The sequence below is a fragment of the Spea bombifrons genome, chromosome 4, assembly GCF_027358695.1.
Source record: "Spea bombifrons isolate aSpeBom1 chromosome 4, aSpeBom1.2.pri, whole genome shotgun sequence".
NCBI classification, from domain to species: domain Eukaryota; kingdom Metazoa; phylum Chordata; class Amphibia; order Anura; family Pelobatidae; genus Spea; species Spea bombifrons.
In genome coordinates, this window is record NC_071090.1 from 29,246,440 (window position 1) to 29,262,600 (window position 16,161).

The 16,161-nt window shown below is 41.1% G+C and overlaps 1 protein-coding gene across 1 annotated transcript in view; it reads right to left on the reverse strand.

Moving 5' to 3' along the window:
• The window catches only part of LARS1 (leucyl-tRNA synthetase 1), a 147,878-nt gene that overhangs the window by 13,896 nt on the left and 117,821 nt on the right, over nt 1-16,161 (reverse strand). Inside the window, exons 2-14 of the mRNA XM_053463153.1 lie at nt 9,863-9,944; nt 9,280-9,360; nt 9,039-9,179; nt 8,589-8,750; nt 7,888-8,000; nt 7,542-7,605; nt 7,080-7,147; nt 6,344-6,569; nt 5,822-5,909; nt 5,458-5,534; nt 3,240-3,293; nt 2,148-2,288; nt 1,729-1,806 (exon numbers count right to left, since the gene is read on the reverse strand). Of these exons, the coding sequence (XP_053319128.1) occupies nt 1,729-1,806; nt 2,148-2,288; nt 3,240-3,293; nt 5,458-5,534; nt 5,822-5,909; nt 6,344-6,569; nt 7,080-7,147; nt 7,542-7,605; nt 7,888-8,000; nt 8,589-8,750; nt 9,039-9,179; nt 9,280-9,360; nt 9,863-9,913 (1,344 nt within the window). The 5' untranslated portion in view covers nt 9,914-9,944. The remainder of the gene's footprint in view (nt 1-1,728; nt 1,807-2,147; nt 2,289-3,239; nt 3,294-5,457; nt 5,535-5,821; nt 5,910-6,343; nt 6,570-7,079; nt 7,148-7,541; nt 7,606-7,887; nt 8,001-8,588; nt 8,751-9,038; nt 9,180-9,279; nt 9,361-9,862; nt 9,945-16,161) is intronic.

Sequence of the window (16,161 nt, forward strand, 5' to 3'; positions counted from 1 at the left end):
AGTATATTATGACTAGTTATTCTAGACACACACCTTACCCAATATGGCATATATTTAACCCCTTTGTGACAATGGTGATTTTATTTTTTGTACCCTTCGTACAAAACAATAGCTGTTTTAACATTTTTGCAGTGCCCCTGTTTAGCTGTCATTTTCTTCTCTCTCATTTACAGAATCCACACAAGTTATATATATAGTTTAAGGACAAGAAGGGCTTTCTTTAGATTTGATTGTATCATAAAACTTACTATAAAAAAAAAAAATATGGTGAAAAATTAAGAAAAGACCTTTTCTGACTTTTACTTCCTAACCTGCTAAATAGATTCTACTATTTGTCCTGAGTTTAGAAATGCTCAACACATCTTTGAAGCCGGCCAAAACAATTTACCCCATCAAACCATATTTTTTTGAAAACTAGACACCCCAGGGTATTTCAAATGCTAGTATTTTAACTCTTTCTATACACTAATTTTTCACCAGTCTTTGCAAAGCTTTGTTGTAGTAATTTTTGGACTTTTTTTTCTCCACATTGTATGTCGTATGAATTTATAGCTCCTGGTATATATGTCACTGCCAAACAGTACCCAATATGTGTTCAGCAACATCTCCTTAGTACAACGATACCTCCCATGCATGAGTTTGTCTGGTTGATTGGGGGAAATGGGCTACATTTGGGGCATTCAGTTTTTCAACTTGGAATTTTGATTTGTTGAAAATGTTGCCCCATGTCCTCTTTTTGGACATCTTTGAAATCAGCCAATTCAATTTACCCCATCAAACCATATATGTTTAAAAACTAGACATCCCAATGTATTTCAGGCTCTAATTATACTACCTGCCGTAGTCAAAATTTGTGGGTACAAATTCTTTTGTGGTTCCCCCCCACACACACGTTGTACTTTAGGTATTTATTTACCACTCCTGGAATAAGTCACTGTCGAACAACATCCCAATATGTGTTCCGCTACATCTCCGGAGTACAGTGATATCCCCCATGCATGGGTTTGTCAGGTTATTTGGGAGATAAAAGGCCACATTTGTGAGGTGCGCATTTTGTTGGAATTTGTACATCTGGTCAGCGCGTGCACATGTCCTAATTTTGGGACATCTTTGAACCCGGGCCAACTCTATTTACCCCATCAAATCAAACATTTTTTAAAACTAGGCACCCCATAGGCATTTAACATGCCACTATTTTAACTCTTTCCATGCGAGAATGTTTGTGAAGATATAGCGCTAATTTTAGGACTTGTGCATCAACAAACTTTTTTTTTTTTATATATTTTTACGTTTTTGTTTTTTTTAAAGGCAATTCAGCAACACTGCTTAAGCTTAGGAGGCAATTGTCAATTGTTGTGAAGGGGTTAGAGAAGAAAGGTATTACTTAACAACCTTTAATCAGCAAAGCCTAAAAAATGTGATTGCTCCAAGTGTCAAAGTTAAGGAACATGTTCCCTTTATTTTTTTTCTTCTAAAAACTGAAGGACCCCTCAGGTATATGACATGGATAGGTTGAAGGCGGGTTCAATCTTGAATCTGCTAGGGAAGAATGCCCTTTGAGAATATCAAAGGACACTCGAGCTGGAGATCTGTCAGAGCCACCTGACAGATGCATCCACGTGGAATTCACATGAAACAAGTAAATTCAGCTGCAATAAAAACCATTATCAAAACAGAGGGAAAAATTAGGTATAGGTGTCACTAATGAAAATGTCAGAATATACTTACATTTTCAATCATTTTCTTCTGGATGGGTTTCTTCACATCCTGCACCTTCTGTCCTTCATATCCAGGAACAAGCATAACCTAGGAAAAACAAGTCATAGCCATGAAAGGTTTTCTTGAACTATATTCCAAAGGATATACAGGAAATTCTAAACACAAAAGTTTAACACACTCACAGAAGCAGAAATTTAAATAAACCACTAAGTTTCACTCATGGATCCATCAAGTTCCATCATGTTGGAGCAAATAGCCTTTTCTATTCAGATGTTACAATAACTGAAAATATCTGAAAAGAAAAGGCTGTCTGTTCCGTTATGTTATGTTCCATAATTGATCAACAGTTTGTGAAAACTTTTGAGTCAACACCAAGAAAGGGCTTGTAACTAATGAGAACATATTGCTTACATTCCACCAATACTTACACCTTCATAGAAACCCTTTAAGTAGACCTTTTCTTTAGCTTCTGTTAACTTTTCCCGATCATTCTGACTCTGGATTTTTAGCTCATCACAAACCATTGGAGCAGAGAGGTTCCCATAACCTGGGATGTCAATAATGGGTACCTGCAGAAAAGAATAATGCCGTAAATGCATAATGCTGGGACATCTTCCATTTACCATATAAAGAATATGTAGCTGAACTCTTCAGCTGTTTTAGGACTACAAGCCAAGAAGGGCTTCAGCAACCACTTGCTGGGAATAGTAATCAAACAGGAGGAGACCCAAGTTTGTTTGTGAGTAATATTAAAATAAAGTAGCTTGTAGAACTATCCCAATATTTGCTTTTCTGGTTGGGCTGGTGAAGAACACCTTGAATGTTCAATGTTAATAGAAGTAATACTATGTATTCAATGAACATTTCAAGTGGGACAGGTAAAGAATATATTACATGTAAAAGTTACAAATACCATAATGAGCCATTTGCTAAAATACTTCTTGCCCACCACGTACAGCCTTGATAGCAAAAGGCTGGATCAGTGGAACGTGAAAAAAGAAAACTGTTTCCTAGATGCAATGTCGTAACTAATACATCTTTGGGGCTTTTAAAATAGTGGGTGCTAAGTGACATGCCAAGTGTTACAGCTTGCTATCCAAATCATGTGTTTAGGGTAAATAGCAACCTCTATCACAGACAGGGACTTGCTCTCTTAGAGTCTCCAAAAAATTATAACTTGTACAACATCTCACATTATATATCTATATATATCTATATATAGATATATATATATATATCCTAATGGCAAATGTCACTACATGAAGATTTTACACACACACGCACACACACACACACACACACACACACGAAACTCCAGACCTGTGAAGCAAGTAGGCAAAAGGGGATCTCATCTGTGTTAAGAATGAACAGAGAACGCACATGAACCTTCAAAATTCACAAGCACATTTGTAAGGCCCATCTACTAACAGTGCCACAGAGAGAGTGGTTAAAAAGGACACGGAGCTCAGCAGTCCAAATAATCAGTCTCTGAAGCACATTTCAAGCTGTCAGTTACTCACTGGCTCAAAGGGTAAGACCATTTCATCTTTAATCCCGTACTTCTGTCTTAATGCCTGTTTGATAAAAAAAATAATAATAATATTAATAACTGCTGTAACAGCCCTCCGGAGATTGGGAAGAACTAATTCTACATATCTAAATCCCAACTGCTTAAGCGAACTCTTGCCATTTATTTTTTTCTTTGTTTTAACGCAAACATTTTAAAATTCAAATGTTTCCGAATCCAAAGCAAAATCTAGGTGTTGTTATGCATGTCCTATCACTGACGTAAGTCATCCCGATGGCAGCTTTTAGGGCTGCAACTAACGATTATTTTAATAATCGATTAGTTGGCCGATTATTTTTTCGATTAATCGATTAATCGGATAAAAAAAATGAATGTAAGTTTTTCATTTATTTAAAATAATTTACTAAACAAATGATGTTAAATACAAACAGCAGAATAAAAAAACTTTGATAATACATTTCTTGTCTTTATTTCCCAACCAGCCCCCCAATATATGCACATTTGAGCCCAGACATGCCATGCTGCCCCCCCACATATGCCACGCTGCCTACCACAGCACTCCACGCTGCCTCCCACATCTGCCACTCCACGCTGCCTCCCACATCTGCCACGCCACGCTGCCTCCCACATCTGCCACTCCACGCTGCCTCCCACATCTGCCACGCCACGCTGCCTCCCACATCTGCCACGCCACGCTGCCTCCCACATCTGCCACGCCACTCTACCCCCCACATGCCACTGTGCCTGATACGCCTTATACCCCCTGAAACACCACTCCATCCTCCCCAGACATGCCACCCTGCCCTCCCCACATATGCCACGCCATGCTGCCTCCCACATATGCCACGCCATGCTGCCTCCCACATATGCCACGCTGCCTCCCACATCTGCCGCTCCACGCTGCCTCCCACATCTGCCACTGTGCCTGATACGCCTTATATCCCCACTCCATCCTCCCCAGACATGCCACCCTGCCTCGCCACTTCTCTACCCCCAGATATGCCACTCTACCCCCAGATATGCCTTATACACCCTGATACACCACTCCGTCCTCCCCAGACATGCCACACTGCCCTCCCCACATATGCCTTATATACTGTATATGCCTTATACCCCCAGATTTGTCACTTCACTGCCCCCAGGATTTAGATTCCCCTAAATTAACCCTAAACTCCCCATTAACCATAACTGCCCCTAAATTAACCCTTAACACCCCCTTAACCACAGCATCCCCTAAATTAACCCTAAAGACCCCATCAACCACAGCATCCCCTAAATTAACCCTAAACACACCATTAACCACAACTGCCTCAAATTAACCCCAAACACCCCATTAACCACAGCTGCTCCTAAATTAACCCTAAACACCCTATTAACATAACTGCCCCTAAATTAACCCTAAACACCCAATTAACCATAACTGCCCCTAAATTAACCCTAAACACCCCACTAACCATAACTGCCCCTAAATTAACCCCCACCTCCCCTAACTTTCAGTAGCCCAAATATATATATATATATATATATATTACATACTTATATACACATATATATTTATATATATATATATATACACACACACACATACACATTATATATATATATATATACTTACAGTTAGATGAGTGTCACAGCCATGTGGTTCTGGCCTGGAGAAGGAAGGGGCGGGGCCAGTTGTCACAGTGATTACAGGGAGGGGGAGTAAGTAGGAGCTGCTGCTGTGAGACGGTGAGTCAGACTAAACGGATTATATAATGAGGGGGATTTTTCAGAGCGTTTGCTCTGAAAAAAACCCTCATTTTATAATCGATAATAATCGATTCAACTAATCGATAATGAAATTCGTTGCCAACGAATTTCATTATCGATTATTATCGATTTTATCGATTAGTTGTTGCAGCCCTAGCAGCTTTTATTCAACAATCGCTGGAAAAGCACAATGATTAGAGTGCATCTACAACAACTGGGATAGGATTCCGACTGCATCCGTTTCTTGCCAAACATAAGAAAAGTGATTAATAGTCATGGTTGAAATTCCTTTTATTTAATGCCATTACTGGTATGTGCTAAAAAAAAACCAAGAAAAACAGTATTTTGCAACTGCCACTATAAGGAATCTCGTGGGTACCTAATTTGTAAAATCTAGCATCTGAAAAATAATCCCCAACGCACGAGTGATATTCTCTCAAGAAAATGTTTTACAAACTAACTTGTTTCTTCTTCAGGTCTCGCAAGGCTGCTATGTCATCGGGAGCATCAGAGGGAACACTGGTTACCACCCCGGTGCCTTGGGAGAGAAAAAAAAAAAAAAAAAGATAAAAATAAAACATGTTTTTTATTACATACATGTCAAATCTTAGGTCTTAGATCTGTATCCACGTCAAATCACTATTCCATATATCATACTATGTTTAGTTTAAGACAGATAATTATATTGTTTGGTTTCAAGTGGAATCAAACACAGGCAATTCTTAGAGATTATTTTTTCCTTTAAAAAAAAAAAGTTTTATGAAAGAATCTTAGATTCCAGAAAATCTAGAACACGTGCAGGTTGTTCAGTGCAAGAAAACATACCTTTGTCTTCTTTAATGGTGAGCATCGGAAGAGCGTAGATCACTTTGTAGGAGGTTAATGGGGCGGACAGTGCGGCACCGAGGAGGTCCTTTGGTAACAAAACATATGAAAAACCGTTATCCAAAATGCTACATTTTGTGTTTTCTTTAATTGTGTTGTTGGTAAAGATTGGTTCATAAAGTTTAGTTGCTATGTAGACCCAGAGACTACTGTACAGAAAGTTCCAAAAAAAAAAAAGTTAGGGCTGTATATACTGCTGTTGTGGGAAGCAAACATTACATTTCTAAATGCGTAGGAAAAAAAATTACATTTTGGTGTATTTTCGCTTCAAAACATAATTTTCTGGTTGTGTGTTTTAACTACATATTATGATGTAATCTGATATTGTAATCCTACCGCTATAAATATGGGACGTATTTAATCTGAAAATCTAAAAAGCATAATGTATCCAGGCGTGTCATCTTGTTGCAGATGATCTTTATAAGCGTTAAAAGGAAATAGAGTGCTTAACAATTGACTAACCTCTCCCATTAGCTCCTTGACCACAGGTACCACTCCATTGTCTTTGGTGAAGCCCTGGTAGGACATGTTTCGGGCTGACCTTTGCGTGCAGATGAAGATATCTCCATTGGCAACTTCGAAAGCAATATAAGGCATATCGGGTCTCAGCCAACAGTTAGTCTGTCCAAACATGGTTTCTGGGCGCAGGGTGGCAGCCACAAGGAAAACATTCTTCCCTTTCAGACCGCTAAAGAAACACATAGAGCAAGATAATGATATTTATGAAAATGAATCAAGTCAAGTATAACTGGCTTCATATACATGTCGACACAACGGAAATACAAATGTACAACCATTAGCAGCTGGGTGCAGAGGGTGGACTTTCTCTGAGCATGTAGGTAGCATTAAAAGGACAGGTAGACTTAAAGAAAACACCTTAAATCAGACTGTATAACTATACTAACAAAGAGAAATACGATGGAGGACTGATGGAAACAGAAGTCAGAAGTTAATTCATGTGCAGCAGTCGGCAGAGGTCAATAACCCAAAAGAGGGAGGTATACTTGGTCCTAGTGCTTGCTTTATGTTTTAATGGTGGGTTTAAAGCAATTAGTTCATGAATGGGATACTTTGGAAGTGGAACTAAATGATCTGTGAGAAGCACTTCATTTCTATTGTATAACCATTCCATATTTGTATTTGTAGTAGCCAACAAGCCCACTTTTACATATTTCATTGACTGTAATGTTAAGCATACCTTAATTTAGTCGGATAAGGCTCCAGCACCTTCATTTTAATCAAGGTGTACTCTTGAGGTCCAACACCCTAAATAAAAACAATACACGTCATGCTTAAAGAAAAACTAAACTGATTCAGTGGATGTCATGATAGTCCAGATAGCTGTTCCGGCTTCTGAATCTAGGCAACGTCAATAAACTTTCTATTTAAGCAAAATCTTTAGTTATCAATTGCCAGGTACCGACGAAAAGCCAGGTTAAAAAAGTCATAATTGAAAGTTTTGGTAAGCTTGGGTTTGAAAGACAAACTGTGCTCCTCTGAGAAGAATACACTATTTTTTGTTTTCAACCCCAAAATTGAAAAAAAATTGCTACATCAACCAATGCAACTTACTGGACCAAAAAAATCAAATTTCTAACTACTAGAAAGTAGACTTGGATAATAATCTAAAAATAGGTGAAAATAAGGCTGTAACCCTTACCTCTCCAGTTTGTCTGTCATGATCCATGCAGGGCTGGCCATCTCTTGGTGAGTAGATAGTATACCTGAGCAGAAAAAAACAGGAATCCAATTAAAGAATAAGTTCTCAAACAACTTGTATCAACCAATATCTATCTATCTATCTATCAAGTAGTATTATATAATCTGAAGGTCTACCACAATACACGTCGTACTTAATTGCTTTCTGCTAATTATATGTTATTAATCACCCATCATAAATAAGCTACATAAAAAAACCTCTACGGATATTAACCAAATGTATGCTAAACATCAGCTTCACAAAATCAAAATATAGAAATATGTATGTGACAATTACTGAAGATTACCGTTTGCCGAAATTGATTTTGTTCCTTTCTTTAAGGGTTAAGAACTGCCACCTTACAAAGGAGTCATAAAAAGGGTTGACATCTGTGGTGATGAAAGAACGGCGCCAATCCACCTAAAATTATAAGAAAACGGCACATAGAAAGGTACCTCGAGCCACTTAGCACGGAACAGAAAATTTACATATAGATTCAAGAACTAAAAGACAGCAGCCTGGGAAAAAAGGCACATGACATCCTTGGAACTAAAGAAAAATACCTTTATTAATTGATAAACTACCGGAATAATCTGGTATAATAATGGGATGTGTATTATACCCAAGCTCCTGTTAAACATGGTTACAGCGCGGCAATGGATCACACGCTGCCAGCATTTGAGCGCCGGTAAATGAAATCATATGCCGGCACTCAGACTTAGTGTGGTGGCACTGGGGGGACGGCGATGGAGACATTATCACTAATAGAGACTGGTGGATAGCGGCGAGCACTAGCGTATACTAGTGGGGAAAGTAACTTTCTTCTGGCTCATCTAACGGCACACTTTTCTTTCCACGCTTTTGGAACCAAATTCATGAAGTGGGCAAAAACAGCAAATTTTTGCTAACATATGGTTTAGGGATTTTACTGCCGATTTAATTTAAAGATGTCACTGAATGGAGATCACTGCATGCTGTTGGGGGCTTCGCTGCACTCTGCACTCTTACCTTCAACCCCATGCTCTTGAGGTCTTCCACAGCAAGAGGAGGGAAGTAGTCAAGCCAATGTTCTGCCTCGGCAAAATGCACTATTTCTTCATCGGAGAGGCCGAGAGACTTCATGATTCCCCACTGGTACTTTGACGACCCGGACTTTGCTGCCGCTTTACTCTGCCGGACGGGAAAAAAAGCAGACAGAAGTTTCAGGGTCAGTTGGATGCATTGCCGATCCAGGTCTTGTAACAACCTCCCAAAAAGTGTTGTCAGAATCTCTGGGACTATAAAAATATTGAGTGCTATACTACGATGGTCAATAAATAAGACTGGAGTAGTTTGACATGAGATAAAGGTATAAAGACCATGTAAGACCATGAATACAGATCCAGAGGCCACATTCCATGTGCAGCAGTAGACCTCAATCCTCATTTGGTGCCACCATGACGGACCTGGTCTACATACCTTCTTTCCTTTGGCTTTGTCCTTTATGATCACCTCATCATCTTTTTTTGCAGGGGTTTCTTCATCCTCGTCTTCTTCCTCTGGAAACTGAGGTGGGCAGCCGAACAGCTCCATTTCCCTCTTTAGCTTATCAGCGCAAGCCTGATAAACAGACATACAGAATCACTTAAAGGAAGGGGGAGAAGAATGATAACGGGCAAGCTCAGCTCTGAAAACGCTTCCCCAACCACTCCAAACATACCTTGATGGGCATGCCAGTGCAATGCAGACCGAACGGAAACAGGCAAGTCTTTCCCTTCAATCTTTGAAAGCCAACCGAAAACTAAGAACAAAGAAATAAATTGTTGGTCCTTCCAACTGGATTGCTAAAAGTTAGTCAAAAGCAAGAAAATATAAAAAAGGGCAGAAACCGGCTCTTAATAAAGCAACATCTGCTAAGACTCGGTAAAGCAGAGTTGTTTTTTTTCCCCTCTAAATTAGTTTTTCCGATAAAACAGAAAACTGAAAATTACCTTCCAGATAATGTACATTAATGCAAAAGTAATTTCTGAAATATGCATCAAAACGTATAAACCACATTGGGGTGTATTTATATCATACAGAATAGATATACTATGATCACTTTAACTACGCCACATACAGAAACGTTTCTCATTATATATTTCCAGCTGCGTAAAATAATTGCAAAAGGGTTTTCTTATGAGTTAGCCTTTAAACTTAAGCTTGGATTAGCGAACACAACGCGCCATCGGAACACAGGAGGACGATGGATACACATACTATCATAATAAAATAATGCACCAGAAATGACGCGTAATTCTCACCTCACATTTTGAAAGGGAAAACGTGTGTCCGAGATGAAGCCGCCCATTCATGTAGGGGTAGGGAAAAGTTACCAGGTACTTGCTGTTAAGAACATCAGACAGATTTCAATAATAATGGTTTTTTTTTTTTGAAAAATCTCTAAAAACGAATAATTTCCCATGTGCTTGTCATACAATCTGCCAATTACTATTTGCTTTATAGGATCCGAGTTCTTAAATGTAGAACCGTGTTCCGTGGCAATAGGCACACGTGTCTCGCATGACGCGCCTCCCGCTTTGGGAACGCAAGCATCAACGCTTTAATTTGACCACCCACGGGACCCGCCAAAAAACTTGCGGGCGGTCAGACGCTACCTGCGGGTCCCGGTAATCCCGCGCACTCCTGCAAGGCTGCCTTCACGCTGCTCCCTTACAGTGTCTCTTCTCTTGCTCCGCCCAGGAACAAAGCGGAGTCGCGTGACGTCACTTCCTGTGACTCCGTCTTGTTCCTGGACGTTGCAAGAGAAAGAGACGCTGTGAGGGAACAGCTCGAGGGCAGCCTTGCGGGACTGCGCGGGAAATCTGCAGTTCAGTTAAGGAGGTGGGCGTGACTGGCAACATTTGTGGCGGGAGCAATAATAAAGAGATTAAACAATAGAAACTGATAAAAGAGTAAGTCAACATTACATATCGTTACCCCTTATCACTTTTACTTGGATAAGGAGCAATGCATTTTAGCGCCCCGACCTGATGGATGCAGGCAAGAACTCAAAGTAACTTCAATACGGCTTTTAATCCCAAAACTGACCCGTTCTGAGCGGCGGAATCTGGGGCATTGACTTCAAACACTCTTTGACTCTCCCATTTTGCTTGGACTTCCTTCTCTATCTTCTTGAGGAAGTCGACTTTCGCCGTCCCTTTTCGTTCCTTCAAGGCGATGAGAAAAGAAAAAAAAAACACATATGTTAGGTAAGTTGAGAGTTAGTTTAGAGGCTCTTTAAAACGGTCACGGGTAAATAGATTTAAAAAAAGCCAGCGGGAAATCATATACAAAAAGTGAAGAGAGCCAGGAGGAGCTCAACTTCAAAGTCACGCTACGGGTCACTGGTATCATTCCTTGGCACTACGAAGAACTGCCAGCCAAAAAGCCAGAACGGATCACACAAAAAGGGATAGCAAAGAAATAAGTGACTGTGGACAGGGCAAACATCCACGGAACGCCTCAGGGCTTTATTCCCTAAACTGTGAGTTCATATCGGAATTGTTGTGAATTGAAACATTTGAACTCTCCAACTCCAAAGGCCAGTCCCTTCACGATGCATACATTTCCAGAACGCCATTCCACTTAGTTAACCTCTCCAAGCCATTCTTCCAGGACAGGTTTAATAGTCGGTCCCACTATCTTACCCTCAAACTTACGGATTGGTGAAGAAAAAAAAAAGGTTGATAGTTATATACGGTTACGGTGTCTCATATGGATCTGTGGCCATTACAGATTATTCACGGTTGCTTAGCAAAGAACGGCCTTCAGGTGTGATCTGGGACTACGTGCCAATCTACGGGCAAACGGGTCCATATGCATTAGGAACCAGACCAACAAATCGTTCCTTGGTGACACAACAGTAAATTGTGAGAGTAAATATGGCCGCTGGGCCAAGCAACAAAGCACTCAGCCATCCAATCCTCTCTGCAGGGCCCATTTCACCCAACGTTATTAAAGTATAACTCATTCTAAACACATGATCATGTATATCGGCATAACACTGCCTATATAAAGTGTCAAGGAGAGGGGTCCACTTCTTGACTCCATGATACATGGAGTCACCAATGAGCTTCTGCTGTAGAAGAGCCTGGCTGTCCCTGTATAATGTATAATAAAACCAGTAAGACTTCTCCTGCCTCCTCACCCATTAATTTATGCATTATGTAGGGCCAGCTGAGCTCTTCTTGCTGGAGGAACCTGCAAGTGCCAGTCCTTCATAATAAATAGTGAAGAGAGGGATTGAAGCTTCAGCTCCCCTGCCTCAATAACCTGCAGTGAACTCTATCATCCATGTATTTGTAGAGGAAAGGCACTCTTTAAATGAATACGCTGTATAAGTAATACTGGCTACCATTATCTCTAATGAAACTCTTCTTGATTGCCTTAACGTGGAGTCTGCCGGTTTACGCGAAGCCTCCTGTTTCACGGACGAAGTCCTTGCTGGGTCCTTTACTGATTCCCTTTCTTTTTATTACATACCAGGAGGGAATATTATATGTTGAATATAAAACATGTTACAGCCGTAACCATGAATATTTCATATAGCAGGAACCGCTCTTTGATGAACTAGGAGGACGTTAACAATGGCATCATTTAGTAAATAATAAAGAGAAAATACTCGTTATCAATAAACATAATTCCTGAAAAGGTATTTATGAAACTCATTTAAGAGATGTCTGCGTCAAAACCGGCTGATGGTCTAAAATCTATATGTGATCCTCCCATATGGTTTTTACATTATTGGCGTCTGGACCGCTCCATAGTCGCAGATTAAATCGTACGTATGCAGGGATGTTCTGGGCTCTATTCACTAAAAGCAGAGCTGTGTTTCAGCATGAGGGTCCAGCTGAGTGAGCTTCTGCGGCGGGGAGGGTTTAGCCCTGCATGATGCATAGTTAAATCAGTGACATTTTCCCCAGTCTCCTTACACGTTGAATTATCCACTACACAGGGCTAGCTCAGCCTTTGATGCAGAGAAACCCGCCAGTTTTGGCCCTTTAAAATAGATTAGCGAAGTGAGGGCGTTAAAAATACAAGTCTCCCTTTAGTCCTGATCTTAAAGACGTGTCTTTAAGATCAGGACACTAAACCATAAGTTATAATTATTATTATTTTTTGCTTTCTTTTTCCACAGTCGTTCATGGGCACTTGGGGCTCTACCGGCTGTCAATCACAGATACAAGCCCACTGAAGCTGACAGCTGCTCGATGAAAACATATGAGCAAACAGCATAGGCAGTAAATAACTGCATCAGGACTTGGGCACGAGTGACTGGCAGCCAAGCCATGCCAAGAGGTTCTGCAGCAGCTTCACATCACCACAAATCTTGCCAGCTAAAAATCACTATTGGGTTTTCCAACCAGCGACATTAGCCATTAACCCCCCCATGGCTTCACAGCACACCCCTAACCATCTGCTACCGGTTACCGTCACAACCACACAACACGGGAGCGTAAACAGCAAGCTAATCGCGATATGTACACAAGACACACAATAACAACAAACTACTAACCGTCATATTGAATTCTTTATCACGGCAGAGGCCGAGCGCACAAGTCTTCCACTCTGACACACGTTGCCGGCTTCCAAGCGGAAGTTTCCACTCTGTGTTAAGGAGGATGCTGGTCATTGTAGTTTCTTTTTCGACATTATAAATAGCCCGTAGAGTACGGGAAACTACAATTCCCGTCGTGCATCGGAGTACCGAAGCAAGGATTTTGCTTGCTTGTTAGTTGCATCATCAGATATCTCCCTTGTAACTATTCTAGGAGACAGAAAAAAGTGCTGTACTTGGCATTCGCTTTACGGTAACCGCTGTAATCACGAGTGCGGCGAAGCTAGTGTGTTTGTTGAGAAAAAGCATTGGTGGAATATATTTATATTATATAATATTTGAGGCCTCTTACCGCCAAATTTTGGAGAGAAAGAGGTGAAATTTATGTTACAGTTCTCTGCAGTGAGGAAGATTTTAAAGTAGTGTTATATGTTCCATTTTACATATCTCTACTGAGTGGGTGGTAAATAAGTGGAACAGTCTCCCAGCAGAAGCAGTAAAGGTTGATACATGAGACATAAAGCTATCCTGAATCTAAGACAAGACCAAGGACTGGAGTTGGAGAAATTGGCACCTGCCATCAGATTCTATGCTTCTATATTAATAGTAACTCTGTACAGGGCTTATTCATAGCACTTGGTATGATGGTCAGTGGTGTATTTATGGGGAGCGGTGGCCTAAGTGGTGCTCAGCCTTTAGGGATTGGAGCCATAGGAGGTACATGTAACAGCTAGTCTAACAGGGGGTCAGATCCCCTCCCACAGGGGCAACGCTAGGTCTCCAAAAAGCAGATTGCCCAGATTGCATCCACAGAATTTACCCCCCACCCAGATTGCATCCACAGAATTTACCCCCCACCCAGATTGCATCCACAGAATTTACCCCCCACCCAGATTGCATCCACAGAATTTACCCCCACCCAGATTGCACGGTGGTCTCCTCTCAGTCAGGGCTCCGACGCACCCTTTATTCATTCTTTATCATTTAGACCTAAAACAGTAATGGATAGACTGTCACATACACATATATTCTACCCTTACAAATGCCTGCCCGTACACACATACATACGCATTCACACTTACCCTTACACACATACATACGCATTCACGCTTACCCTTACACACATACATACGCAGTCACACTTACCCTTACACACATACATATGCATTCACACTTACCCTTACACATAAACATCCCGGCTTACACTTGCCCTTGCATGCACATACTTGCTTGCTCTAACATACACTTTCAAAATGCAAACACACTCTTTCTCTTCCCTGTCTCATATTTTCTTCCCTATCTCATGGTCTTTCTCCTCTCTCATGATCTCTCCTCTTAGCCTCAAAGTCTCCATTCGGGGCTATGAAGTTCAGATTTGAGGCTTCAGTAGCCCCCTGCCCTCTTGTGTTGAGAAATGTAAGAGAACCCCCGAAGTACGTTGGCACTTCGTACGATAATCTTTGAAAACGCGTGAAGATGACAGCCTTTTAACCCTTTCACCGCCAACACACATAAATGATACACGCTTGGTAAATGTATCTAAGAAGCCAGCCATGTAACACGTTTCTATAGGGTGGCTGAGAGACGCGAGGCCTGGCTCTGAACGGAAGAGAAAGCTGCAGATCTGCCGTACGTTACTGGAAATCTTCTTTAACCCCTTAAGGACAATGGGCGGTCCCAAAGCCCATTGAAAACAATGCATTTTGAGCCCGTACATGTACAGGCTTTGTCATTAAGGGGTTAAGAATAAGTTAAATAAATACTGACTGCTTTTACTCGGCCTGATATTGTTGCTTTCTACTATGGAGCCCAACGGTGGAAAAATGTAAGAGCTCCAGCATGCTGCCAACTGAACTCTGACATCACCGGCTGACATGTTGATCTACATGACCGCGCAGCATTCATGATGTCACAGGTCAGCGCCAAGCCCATTCTACCCAATAAGAAATGCAATAAAATAGACAAAGGATACAGTTATTTAAATACATGTATTAGTTTTTTTTATTGTCGACCAATGAGCATTCGTTGGTTACGGCCAGAATAATGACAAGGATGATGGGAGTTGAAGCCCTCAGCCGAAAAGGTCAGCCTTCTTGTGCATCTGTATGTTCTTCCCACGTTTCTTCGGCTCGATTAGGAGATTTAACCCCTTCTTGTGTGTGCCTAAACTGAATTATATTGTGTAGCATCCGACCGGGCAGCATGTCTGTCCAACCCCATCTACTGGATAAATGATAACTTTTACCATTTGGTTTGGTGCTTGGGGGGAAATAACACGATGGGGGGGGGGTCTTTTTTTATTCATTGTTACCATTATACCACGTGAGAGGATATGCAATTTGTATCTATAAACAGCTTAACACATAATGTTGCCACCTGACTGTCCCTATAGTTTTGCTCCGGCTTCCCGTGGGGAAAAAAACCTGGAGGCTTTATTCACTTACCATCCCCTCTAGATTGTAAGATCTTTGAGCAGGGCCCTCCCCGCCTGTCAAATTGTTTTGTGATATACTACTTGTTATGTTCTGTCTACCCATTGTACAGCACTATGGAATATGGTGGCGCTATATCAAATAAATAATAATCGCTGTTGCTTGGTTTAATTGCTGCCTTCGCCTTACCTCGCTTGCCAAGTTGCCAGTTTTGAAAGAGTTAAGGGACTTTACATTATATACAGGGAAACTGTATAAATCAGGCGATTCCCGTGGATTCTAAACAAATGAACGCACTGACATGATAAACGTCACCCAGCAAAAATAATAAAAACAATGCAACCATTTTCCATCCGAATATCACTCCCTTCGTTATATGTGTATTACGGGTCACGGGCTGCATTGCACGGTCATATAAAGCGCTAATTGGTTCCGTTTCCACAAGAAACGGTTAAACCCCTGAATCTGCATGAGGGACCATATCTAACAGTTCCCACACGAGCCTACTTCCTCGTGAGCTTCACTCCACGCCGACCTGCTCCACACTAAGCCTTCACCATGCGGCACCCAA